Raw genomic sequence first — 12,563 nt, forward strand, 5'->3', positions numbered from 1 at the left:
CCGCACAGAGGGTCAGTCGTAAAGACTCAGGTGTAGAGTGACTACAAATGCTACCAAGTGCATCGGGGCTGCCGTGGCTCTTTCACTCAGATCAAGCCTGGTTAAGGTCGGTGACCTTCACTCTATACTTAAAACCAGTACAAATGTAGATGATTGCAATCCGCTTTCTCCAAGAGTAATTTTGGCCTTAACCCGAGGTATAATTATTCTCCGCTTACAATGTAAACTGTAATTTTCGATTTTATTTGCGGCAAAGCCGCCGATCGCTAAATCTATATTATTTTTCTTATCTACATAGAAAACCTAATTATATATATAGCTGTTGGTTGTTCCAGCCACACATTACCTTCTTGATTTAGTGTAACCACACCATTGTGCGACCTACACCCTTTCTACCGGGGCACGTGAAATCCCGTTACACAAATGACTGGTAGACCTCTTGCGGGGAAACACCGGAGCCAGTAGGCTGCACTGCGCCTGTGCCTACTGAACAAACTGGATTCCATAATACCTTGAAGACGTCGTGGTCGATGTGACGTAGACATGAAGAAGGGATCGTATAGCGCGCGGTCTCTGTAGTGTATCACTGTTGAGATGAAAAGGACAATAGTATATCGTGGCCCTTCGCGTGTATCACTTGTCGGACGGAAGGGTCACAACTGGGAGCTTTGTCCCGTGTGCAAGAGGGCGACAAGCTGTCGTATTCTGTCCGTTGGCGCCTTTGCAAGTCGAAAATAAGATGACAGGGCCCTGAAGGCAAGAATGATGACTCATCCGTGTCACGATTTATCAGTACTGCTAAGTCAGCACTTAAGTGTGACGGTCCCACTGCGCGGGCAGTGATATATCAGGGATAAGTGACTAGAAAAATCATTATCTCGTAAAAGAAGTGACCGGGGTCGTTCTAGAGATTGTAAGAACCCATCACCACCAGTAGATCTTGTAAAGTTGGAGGAATGCTGAGGTGATGTGTGCACGGAAACGCAAGAGGATAAATTCACTGAAATAGCCATGCTGGATCGAAAGAGGAGCTGAGGTTATCATCTGTTCTGGAGAAGTCGTTTTGGCATAAAGAACTGTTGCAGAGTTCTGTTTACGAATAGTGAACAGCTATTCTTAAGATCCTACGGACCTTTCAAAATTTTGTTTGATGAATATCATGAAGTGGTCACAAGAGACCCACCCCGCGTATTACTCTTCAAAGGAGATTTTTTTATGAATTTGACTTGTTTTCCGGAACCTATACTGTGTCACCTGGTAATGGCCCTTGTCAAGGAAAGAGTGTGACGTCATTGACTTAGGAGCAAAACTACGAAGCAAGTTTGGTGAGAGGGAAAATTTCCTCCCTTGGCGACAACATTCGGGATCAAAGTGGCTTACGGCAAGTGGCAAATCAAGTATGCCTGTAGTAACTGGATACATCCACAATTTTAAGGCAAGCGCCTATTCCAAACGAGGGTATCCACGGGAATAGCACGGTTGGTTGCATTCTGCATAGTGTTTTTGACCTGGTTGACAGAATTCCTCGACTGCTGATGAGAGACAACGAGTAATTCGATTCATACCACAGGGTTTGCATTTTCTACAGTGACTGTAAGAATATCCCATCAATGCTCAATTGTATGATGGCACAGCTGTTCAGGCCACTATGTTCAGACCTTTTTCGACAACATATCCTTTAATAGTCGTGCAAAGCGCGGGATGTCGGATGTGGAGAGCCATTTTGGACACTTACGAGCAATGCTCGAGTGCATGCGCTTAAATGAGCTACAGATAGGTGTGTCTTTGGCGCTTTGGCGTCGGCCAAATTCCCTATCTGGGTTGCTTCATTGGGAAACATTACCCACAAAGATAACGGTTATTGTAGAGTAAGCAATGCCTTTGCCCCAAAAGCACCCGAGAAAGTGGCTTGGTCAACACCTTATACAAATACAAGGCTATGCATAAGTCCTCTGCATTCCCCTTCTGAAGGGTTCGAAACGGTTCTGAGATGAGGCAGAAGTAGCGGCCTTCAAGACTGTGTAAAGGTCCCAATGTGTCCCAAGAACGATCTTTAAGATCGTCTGTGACGCTTCATCCTGTTGTTTGCTTCAAAACGATGTCAATTAGCATAACCGTGTGACCTCATTTTAGTCTTGCCTACAAAATGTGGTAGAAAGGATTCGGCAAGGCGGTACTTGCGAATAAGTATGCTCCTGGCAGGCTTGAGGTGCCCTAGCTTGTCTCTAACCGCTTGCGGTCTTTAGAAATCATACATCATTGCACAGAAAAAGTTGTTACCGTATCTTTTACAACAAAGAGATGGGGATACTTCCTTGCTAATCATACCGTTCGGTTAACCTATAAGCCTGGTCGGCTTAATGTTGTGGCAAATGCACTTCCGCGTCCCCCCAGCCGTAAAGTGTTGCATGACGCCATAGTGACGTCGACAATTGATCGGGTAATACGTACAGAATACGGGTCAAATGTAATATGTGCTGTTTCTTGATAGATTTGGGAAGCAAAAAGATCAACAGTTCGGATGCCGCTTAGTCGAAGTGCGCGGTTGTACGTTTGAGCCGCTATGTATCATCATTAGGCTTACTGTACTACAGTATTGACCCATATGACTTTCATCTTAAGGCGAGGACCTCAATTAAGGAGTAATAAACGAGGTATATAATGCCTCATTGGGTGGCCAGCTAACATGCAAAAAAAAAGAATTTGCTTGGTGGGCGCCATTTAAAGAGGATCAAAAAGGTTTTAGTGGGTAGGCACATATGCTCACCCGTGTGAAAAGTATCAGCGTTAAGCCCTCGACGTATACGGTAGTACCTTGGACCAGCCTGTTCAGTTTTTGCAGTGTTGGTTGTCCGTACGAATGAACATTATTGGTCTACCACGAGACGTCTTCGATAATCGCTAGCATTGTAAATTGTATGGGTCGCCTGGGTAAGACGACTCATCTCGCTGCTGTCAGCGACACTGTGCACAGCGCTGTTCCTAGAAACAGTATTTTGTCAACAGGGCTTGTCGATACCATTGTATCGGATAGGAACTAGCTGTGAGCCGTGCTGTTATAGTAACAAGCCGCTGCTAGAAGCAGATAACGAACGCATGAGGTTATTAAGTACTGTGTACTACCTGGTCATATAAAGTCTAACTTTGATTAACCGAAGCGAACATGCCACATCAAACCGTTTACAAACGTAGACTGAAAAAATAATCTACACGCTCAGCATCTCAACGAGAATCCAAACTCATCATGCGCTCTATTTAGGCTTGTTGAAATCATACCGCGGTCCCGCTATTGTGATCCCGTCAACTGTGAAGGGTTCTCTTGGAGGTGTCTCAACCAGCTCCCATGCCTGAGATACCCTCTGCTGCAGGGCAAAAGGTAATACGTTTTTGGGCGAAATTGGTTCCTGTAATTCACTTTATACGATAGCGTGGCTCGGAGCACGTGTCATGAATGTTATTTATCTAAAATATACCACACGTCGAGACGCTTGGAGAAAATTGATATGCCGACATAATCGTACGAGCAATAAGCGAGATGTGATTAACTTCAATCTGAAGCGAAAAGTAGGTCGGCGGATACACCGGATCGAGACCCTGGAAAGGATACGCTAGCTTCGAAAACACATTTTAGTTTGATAGCCCACTTCGGCAAGATTGCCCTGGCATCGTTGCTGCTTAGGACTAAGCGTACCCTTTATGTTTACACCCTAAAGCGTGAAGGCATAACAACCCCCCGTAACGCTCTTTCTGCGATTGAGTGAGGATTGCTTTTATAAAGTTTGAGCACTAGCCGGTAAGCAGGCCCACGAGGCTGAACAGAGCTGTTGACAGCAAGACCGTGAGCTTGTAAGCATCCGCCACAACGCCCACGTTATGCCATGCATTCAACAAACCGCTCGACATAAGATACTCTAGATAAAATTAAATTTGGCCTGCGAAGCTGAAATGGGTGAGGCATCGTTTCATTCTTACCCAGCGAGCGTACTGAGTGCGGTACTCTTTGGTACTTAAGCCAGCATTTAAAACCAGAGGTACAGTTTTCATTGAGAAAACGGATCAGCTTACCCTTCGCTGCTCCAGGCTCAGGCGGTATGCCTGAGATGAGAATCAGAAGGCGAAATGGCTGTAGATCACTCGCTCTGCTCTCTGTTTGAGCAAAGACCTTCACGAATAGACGTGAAAGGGCTCACCATGGCACAACATGCAGTCTCTGATAAAAAGTCCACAATCAAGACGTGATTGATTTTGCAAAAGATGCTATGACTCTTGCGCATGTAGTTGGATAAACTTCATAGGATGATCCAAGTACGACTATGTTACACAAACTGATGGGAAGAATTTATGGGAGTACGTACTCGATGAGGTGCATAAGCATCAAGTTATTGCGTCCCAGAATTTCACAGGAGTACTAGAGTGTTGATAATGAGGAGGGCGATATGATTCATCGATGAAAAAAGTCCGTGGGACACGAGAGCTGAATTCCTCACACCATGCTTTACATATCATTTTTATTTTAAATAGTAGAACAGCGGTATTCTTTATCAAAATAACTCGACTTATTCGAATTTGATTAAAAGGACGAATTAAGTAACTCGTTGCTTTTTCCTCTCTCTGGTTTCGCAAACCAAATATCCATCGGACAGGCTAAAGTAGACTCGATCGTCAAATCAATGGCAAGGGGTACCAGGTTCGGCCGGGGTGTTGTACAGCTTGCATACAAGAAGGTTGAGCCTAAGGACTCCACATTAAACGTCGTACAGAAGGTGGCCTTATAACCGTTACCCACGTATCAAATACCAATTCTTCTGGAATACGATTACTTGGATTTATAGAGTTGGATGATTATACATCTGCTTTTCTATCTTTATCATAAATCTACATGTAAGGAATAGCGTGATGATAGTGGCCCATGTCTCTTCTCCACCGAGTCATCCATTCTTTGCTCAATGAGCCCTGTGTCCTGGACATAAAAGACACCCAGCCTCGCTGGTTCCGAGAGTGCCCACAAGGAGAGCCCTTCTTCGTCTTCTGTTCGTGGTGCAACTTTGGACAGCACGTCTGCGGCACAAGGGAGGCGCTTAAGCCATCGGCAGCCGCACCGATAAATTATCCTGGTCTTTATCTTGTAATTATGAGCTTTGAGCTAAGTCTGGGCAATGCTCTTGTGCGTATGAACATTGTAATGGGGTTCATACCCCATCGCAAAGTTCCATATCACCACATCGTGGCATCGATTAAATAGAGATTTCGTAGAATACTTGAGGGCAGCTGATCCGCTTCTGGCACACAGTGCTTTTCTCGTGCTTCAAATGCTCCTTTCCAGCATTATTTCAACCAGCTCCGTTATCTCAACGTCTTACATTTCTTTGCATGCATCCTTGAGATTCCTCAAGTTTTATATATGATTTTTACGAGAGGCTGAGAACTCTTCTTTTCTTTGCACTACCACAATCACTCCATTCACAAGTGTAAACAATTGTTGACCTAGTCTCTGCGAATCTTTGATGCCTTGCTCTTGAAAGCCGCGAAGAACTGGCTCTTTTTGATTAATAAGGGTGGCGCTGGAACATTGTGAAGCTGCGAAAAATACTAAAGTAAAAGACAAATAAGTATTGTTACGGCGGCAGTGGTAACACGAAATTAATCGTGCTCAGACGGAGATAAAACCCATCGTAAAATTGCATTTAGTCTCCAAATTAGTCCTCCTCAGTAAATACGTCTGCGTGCACCACATCAATAATCTTGTATCTAAGCTTTCACAGCAAAAATGGATGCTTTTGAATTTCTGGAGACGCTGCCAGCAGCAACGCTTGAGCGTCTATATCAAGATCCGTGGGCATGCCAGGCTGTCTTCCAGGCGCTCCCACCTCTTGCTCAGCAATTTGTCATGCGTCTTCTACCCACAAATACCTCAGTACCACGTGATCTTTTAGAGAAATGGGTTGTTCCACTGCCCGGAGACAGTCACGAAATGCCACCGCAATTTAACGCCGCATTACACAAACTCGACGGCCTCAGGGTATTTATACAGGAAAATGGTGGCTATAGACCTCACCCTTTGTTTCAAAAGCAGCTCATGGTAAGAAAAAAACTAATTTCTCCACGCACTTGTGTGAGATAGGCTAACAGAGTGTTTGATGGTGTGAAGTACGCACTAAGCAATCTAGGTGGATCTCCATGGGAGCGTGGACGATTACGTCTTCCCAAAGACCCTGAGAACACCTTTGCAGCAAAGGACCTGGAGCGGTATGCGAGGGCACGCTGGGACTCAGTGCTGCACTATATGGTTGGCTCAACCGCTGTGCAGGAGCCGCCTCAATCTGTTGTAGATATCTTATTACGCACAAAACTCCTTCAGTCTAGTGAGGCAGATTCGAGAGCGCTGCATATAACTGACACGGGCTACGAGTTTATGCTGAAAGATATTCACGTCCAAATGTGGACTTTCATGTTGGAGTACATTCGTACGCTGGATAATACGGGCACTTTGAAGCAAGAGGATATCTTGCAATTTTTGTTCCAACTAAGTTATTGTCAGACGGGTGGGTATTATGCCGTGGCAGATCTGACACAGACGCAACAGCTTCTGCTCGGGGATTTTATTGACTTTGGCTTGCTTTTTCGTAAACGCTCGAACTCCGACCGTTTTTATACAACGAGTTTGGCTGTAAATCTCATTTTTGGTGGATCTAAAGGACAAGAACGCTCACATGTCCGTCTAACAAGTTCGTTTGCTGGAGTGCGCGCTGGTGTAAAGTCGCAAGTGACAAACCCACGCCTTACTCCGGTACTTGACCATGAAGCACAGTTGCTTGTGGTTGTCGAAACAAATTTTAAAATTTACGCCTACACTTCGTCGACTCTTCATGTGGCGATGCTCAGTGTATTTGTAGACATTGTAGCGAGACTCCCCAACCTGGCCATTGGCTTTATTACACGTGAAAGCCTGCGCTCAGCTCTAATTCATGGCATCTCAGCGCAGCAAATATATGACTTTCTTGTGAAACATGCACATCCAAAAATGCGTCAAAACACTCCAATAGTGCCAGAGAACATCGCCGACCAAATTTATTTGTGGGAACGCGAGCGCAACCGCGTGCAATTCATAGAGGGTATTCTTTTCGATGGCTTTAACACTAAAGAGGATTACGAAAGTGTTTGCGACTATGCAAGGAATCTTGACGTGCTAACGTGGGCCGATCCGATTCATTTCAGGTTATCAATTGCTAGCAAAGGCATAAACGAGGTGCGCCATTTCATTCAAAATCAGTTGTCTTCTTGAGATAAACCCCATGTAGCGGGAGATTTAGTTGACAGTCAACATTGACCAAATGGATGGGTTTGAGCTGATTATCGACGAGTGAATCAAGAATAGAGCTTTCTCAAAAGCATTTAAGGCGATACTGAATGGCTTCCAAAGCAATTTTATTGATCGAACGACTGCAATGCGTCCCGGCGCGCATAACAGATCAACCTTTCTAAGCTAAACATTCTTTCTCATTGTTAGTGCTGTCACTAGAGAAACGACTACGAGGGGAAGAAAGAAGCGATAAAGTAGACGAATTAGACGACGTCGAGTCAAATAATCGCTTGTATATAGTTCCGCAAAGCATGAGAACTGATACAAAGATCACATAAACATTAGAGAAACTTCCTCAATATGACAGAATAATTCCAGCACAAATTTTACCTTTTGTGGAAGTCGACCCTGTCAATTTCTTTCCGTAGAGCTCTGTTGGGGAACAGCATCAGTAAAATTTCATGTCGACTGTTGATTTGAATTAATAGCTTCAACGTACTAGTTTCTTCAACCACCTCATGGTGAAATGTTGAATGCCCGCAAATACAACTTAAATGGCTGGTTCGTTTTGAGTCTTGCTTAGATTCTGGGCAAGGTTCCGAATCCCGTATTCTGTAGACGCAGCATTTACCTGGTCGGCAAAGTTTGCAGTTCCCTCGAAGACGACCTTCAAGGTCACGTTTGAAAACGACATGCTCGATAACGTCGCGTGGAACACCTTTAAAAGTCGTTGTTTCCAGCACACTATCTAGATTCGTCCGAATGTAGTCGGCACAAATGTTCAGCAGTGACGGGGGAGTTAACGCTCCGATATCAATCGAATATAAATCCTGCAGTCGATCTGTTCCGTCGTATCCTCCTAATAGATACATTTTGCTGTCGACCACCACAGCCCGGTGAAATGTGCGGCTGCTTGGTATACTTCCTGTAGTACATACCTCGCTCCACGTGTTGGTGGACAGGTCGAGTCGTTGTAAATCATTGAAACGACTGTGCGTCTTGTCAACACCTCCAAACACAAACATATTATCTCCAAAAATTACGGCTGTATGGCGGTATCTGTGTGGAGGACAAATTCCTCTTGTCTCCATTTTGTTCCATATATTCGTGACGAAGCTATACTCGAACAAATCATTCAATGTATCGCGTCCATCCCAGCCTCCAAAAACGATCAGACGGTTCGTATCTGAGTGTACAACACCACTGTGGCCGAAGCGCCTAGACGGGACAGCACCTTGAGCATCCATTCGGCTCCAACGTTGTTCACATATGTCGTAACCACAAAGGTCATTGAACCGGCTCGATCCATTGTAGCCTCCAAAGATATATATACTAGACGAATGCAACACCATGATGTGATCAGTTCGGGCTTCAGGCCGGTTCTCCACGATACTCGGCATCTGGTTCCATCTCTGTTCATCAAAGTTAAAGTAATACAGATCGTTGAAGTAGTTGCCATCACGACCGTCGTAGCCTCCGAAGATAAACATATTGCTTTTGTGGACGACACCTAATGCCCCAGAACGCCTAGGTGGCAGCGCACCGCGTGTTTGCACCTGGGACCACATACTCGAATCGAGATTCAGTTGGTACAAATCTTGTTGCCGACGTCTACGATCGGTGCCACCAAAAACATAAACTCGACCATCTATGACAAAATTCAATGTGAGCAAGCAGCACCTCAATTCATCTGCATCTATAAAATCAGGCGTACCCTTGCTGGTGACAGTATGACCCGTACGCGGACTATACACGTCTCCATGTGGGTGAAGCTTGTCCCACGAGCGTACTTCAAGCCGACTAACAGCGGTAAAGCCCCTGCTATCCACTTCATTTGATCGGCAATCCTTTTTAGCAGTTGACGCTGTCGTCACCGGTGTCACTGCCATGATCCTGAATCGCCAGTGGGTCTGATAGATACAACACTATGCGTTGGTTGTCGTTTCAAGTGTACGCAGCTCTCGCTCGATTCGTAGAATGTCGAGCTACCAGATCCCAAGATTTGTGTCCTGTGCTAGGCTTGCGGGAGTTTCTTAACCGTTTCCTCCTCAACCGTACTTGCTGTCACCTAGCTGAGTGAGGTCGTTTTTTCCTGCGCTAGCACGAATGCGGAATGCAAGAGTGAAGGTCACGGAGGTTTCCTTTTCGAGCCGAACGAGTTCACAATAGTCGAAGAGCCCGTGAGTGACCTGGCTTAATATAGTTAATCCCACACTAAAGCGGCCTTCGCCGTTTTACTTCTTTCTGTCTTTTCGAGCTAACCTATTTACGGTATGTGTGCAGAAGTGATGGACAGAATTGCACTAGTGCTTACTATGTCTTGTACTTGAAGTGCACCATCTTTATACAAAGCCGCCACGTCTGCCATTACGTAAGAAGGCCTGGAACGAACGGACGATATATGCGCGACTAAGGTCGTCTAGACTGTAGAACGGCTATAATAGCGGCAGCGCAATTGGTACCGTTGGCGTATTCGTTGGTATAAGTGGCAGCTGGCACCTGAACTGGGATGTAGAGTTACTGCGATGATGCGAAAATCTGGACTCATTGGTTGCACTATAAGGGCTTAAGAAATCGCCGGATAACGGTATATTTAAATGATTATTTTAGTATTGCCTATGTGGTGGGAGTAATACGAAAGCATCCATTAGAGAATCGATGCGTCACATGGTTATTGTTATCCATCCAGACATAAAACTTAATAAACGACAATCTTCCAGATGCCCGAATTTACAAAGTACTGTAGTCATCCTAAGAAACGCGACTCGACGCAATATGGACCTATCCCACTCTTATCATAAGCATACTTTAATTTGCAAAGAATTGCACAACAACAAAAAACTAATCACAAGTTTCGAAGCACCCTTTGCATTAGGGATCCGGTTGCTCACGCAGCTTACTCTCGGAATTCAAGTTTGTCAACAATTTTTGCATTCTAATCAGTTTATCCATCCTCGTGAACAAAATCTTGCAATCTCTCATTGTGTGATCATAATATCCCGGAGAACATCCACTGGGTCGTGTTTCCACTGTAAGGCAGAATGGGTGGAAGCAGTATTATAAATTTTGCAAAAACCACACGTTTTTATTCGAAAGTACTGAGCAAAGAACTGTTGAAGCTGCCTAAGTTGCGAATCGTGTTCTTGGGTCTCTACAGCCAATCACAGTGGTGTAATGTGTTATAGTAGTTGTATAGCCGAAAAACAGCCTTGATATGCTGTAAACACTTCGTTCTTATTGATTTTGTCATTTCGGAGGCATTTTCTATCAATTTTGTGTTTGTAACGTATTTCTTGAAATCTTTATATCTAAACTGCGTATGATATTCAAATTAGAAAGCAAACTATTTAGAAGTATTGGTTTTTAAGCAATTGTCCCTCCTTATTTTTTGCATGGATAAACGCTGGTCTTATCAAGTAGATGAATTGTTAATATAGCTTTACGGATCATTTTCGCTTCCGATATTCGAATCGACTTGTGTTAAACCTCTACGTACTATCTACAGACAATCCACGACTATCAATAAAAGCTTAAGCCCATTAGGTGTTGATAGCGCGAAGTAATCCAATTGTGCAAAAGCCTATCCAGCACAAACTTCATTTCGTTATGCTCGGCACGGAGATCAGCCACACTCCGTTCGTGCAAAAGTACTTGCAATCGGCATGAAAGAAGCTGTTCTTCTTGGAGTCCGCGTTAACAAAGCACAGTACAGATGTGGATCCAAACGACTCAACTATAACTAGGTGTAGAGTTAGCTCTGCTAATCTAAAGAGTATATATAACGCTAGATTAGTACTACATATGCACTTTTTATTATATCTTATAACAAAACTGTCTGCCTTGTGGCTGGTATGGCACGGACCACTCCTTTTTGGGTCTCTGTCATCCTCAAAATCCCTGATATTTGATACTTCTGAAAATCAACAATAATATCAAAGTGAAATGTGAGTACCGTACTGTAATGTATTTAATACAAATGTGCCAAATGTGTAAGGAATGAGCTCACACGAAAACAGAACTTACCCCGTTACAGGTCGACTTTTATTTGGGGTTGCCGAGATCGTCGCTCAAATCATTTCAGTACGCTCTCTGCGCTGAGGCAGAGCCCTTTCACACCTATCAATTTGAACCTTCCACTCACACAGCGCCAGAATTTTGCCCCGAAGCTTTTCCTGACTACACAGATCACATCCAGGAGTACTGCCTGCGCTGAGAACAGCAGCGTTTGGAAAACTCGATCCTCGCTGAAGGCCGTATCCGAGATACTGGATGCTGTCGATAGCGCCGAAGAGAATACTACTTAACTATCGGTTTTGCAGCGGGGCTGCCGTAGCTTAGCGCTTGAGGATGCGTAATTTAGGTCACCGACCTTTCGTTCTATACTTAGAACAAGTACGAGTTAGCGGATCGCAATCCGCTTACTACAAGAGTAATTATTGCCTTCTAATTGACTCTTCGGTTTAAAATCCAAAACTGATTTTTATTTATCTATTTATCCTAATTGTAAAAGTTTAGATTTTCCTAAATATACTAAACATATTTAGTACAATCAAAATACATGCATAACTACTGGCTACCCAGCCACATACCGTATTCTTGTTTGGACCATTTACATCTCGTGTGACACACAACCCTGTTACCAGGGTACGTGTAACCCCGTTACACCCTCCCCCATTAAGATTGAGAAAATTTACAGCTCTAATCGAATATTGCCTCAACGAGGCCCGCGTGTCCGTTAGACACTGCAACTCAATTAGTTGCAATTAAACAACTTCCTTGCACATGAGCCCTGTGCCAACGACACGAAAATCACCAAGTCTCGCTGGTTCTGACAGCGAGCACTGCAGAGCCCAACTTCGTCTCCCGCACGCGGTGCGATGTCAGACAGTGCGTCCACGGCACCGGGGATGTACATCCTATGCTTGGATATCACGAGCGTCGCGCTTTGCGCACGCTATCAATGATGAGTGACCTCATTGAGGATGTGAAGGTGGTCGACTTCGAGTCTGACACTCCTTTTCTCACATGGATGACGAGGAAGGCGAGCTGCGCCAGCAGCGTAATACGAGCCCTGCTCGCGCCTTGAAGACCCCATGTCCGTTCCCTGACTTCTCGTCAACCGAGGAACATGGTGTAATCACCAATAACCTTGACGGGGCTCAGAGGCGGCATTTTGAAGCTGCCCATAGGGCGGCTTTAAAGCGTGCCCATCCACGGCCGGTCATTGACCCTCGTGTGGAATATGGCTTCCGCCCTGCGGATC

The 12,563-nt window shown here is 44.7% G+C and overlaps 5 protein-coding genes across 5 annotated transcripts; 3 read left to right on the forward strand and 2 right to left on the reverse strand.

The window, feature by feature from the left end:
* Positions 1–3,148: 3,148 nt before the first annotated feature.
* PHALS_01214 (uncharacterized protein) lies at positions 3,149–3,449 on the reverse strand (the record flags this gene model as incomplete). Its single annotated transcript, XM_024731035.1, has 3 exons — positions 3,149–3,206; positions 3,277–3,362; positions 3,423–3,449. The coding sequence occupies 3 exons, from the start codon at positions 3,447–3,449 to the stop codon at positions 3,149–3,151; spliced, it is 171 nt and encodes a 56-aa protein (XP_024581253.1).
* Positions 3,450–4,670: 1,221 nt separating this feature from the next.
* Positions 4,671–4,892, forward strand: PHALS_01215 (uncharacterized protein; the record flags this gene model as incomplete). The annotated part of the gene is made up of 2 exons (XM_024731037.1): positions 4,671–4,763; positions 4,833–4,892. The coding sequence occupies 2 exons, from the start codon at positions 4,671–4,673 to the stop codon at positions 4,890–4,892; spliced, it is 153 nt and encodes a 50-aa protein (XP_024581254.1).
* Positions 4,893–5,767: 875 nt separating this feature from the next.
* On the forward strand, positions 5,768–7,364 carry PHALS_01216 (general transcription factor iih; the record flags this gene model as incomplete). The annotated part of the gene is made up of 3 exons (XM_024731038.1): positions 5,768–6,079; positions 6,149–7,246; positions 7,311–7,364. The coding sequence occupies 3 exons, from the start codon at positions 5,768–5,770 to the stop codon at positions 7,362–7,364; spliced, it is 1,464 nt and encodes a 487-aa protein (XP_024581255.1).
* A 114-nt stretch (positions 7,365–7,478) lies between these two features.
* PHALS_01217 (Kelch-type beta propeller) lies at positions 7,479–9,189 on the reverse strand (the record flags this gene model as incomplete). The annotated part of the gene is made up of 4 exons (XM_024731039.1): positions 7,479–7,618; positions 7,691–7,732; positions 7,800–8,948; positions 9,015–9,189. The coding sequence occupies 4 exons, from the start codon at positions 9,187–9,189 to the stop codon at positions 7,479–7,481; spliced, it is 1,506 nt and encodes a 501-aa protein (XP_024581256.1).
* PHALS_14548 (uncharacterized protein) lies at positions 9,188–10,985 on the forward strand. The gene has a single exon (XM_036407633.1). The coding sequence runs from the start codon at positions 9,959–9,961 to the stop codon at positions 10,361–10,363; it is 405 nt and encodes a 134-aa protein (XP_036263319.1). The 5' UTR covers positions 9,188–9,958; the 3' UTR covers positions 10,364–10,985.
* Positions 10,986–12,563: the final 1,578 nt, after the last annotated feature.

The sequence above is a fragment of the Plasmopara halstedii genome (genome assembly GCF_900000015.1).
Source record: "Plasmopara halstedii genome assembly, contig: Scaffold_1343, whole genome shotgun sequence".
Taxonomy (NCBI): domain Eukaryota; phylum Oomycota; class Peronosporomycetes; order Peronosporales; family Peronosporaceae; genus Plasmopara; species Plasmopara halstedii.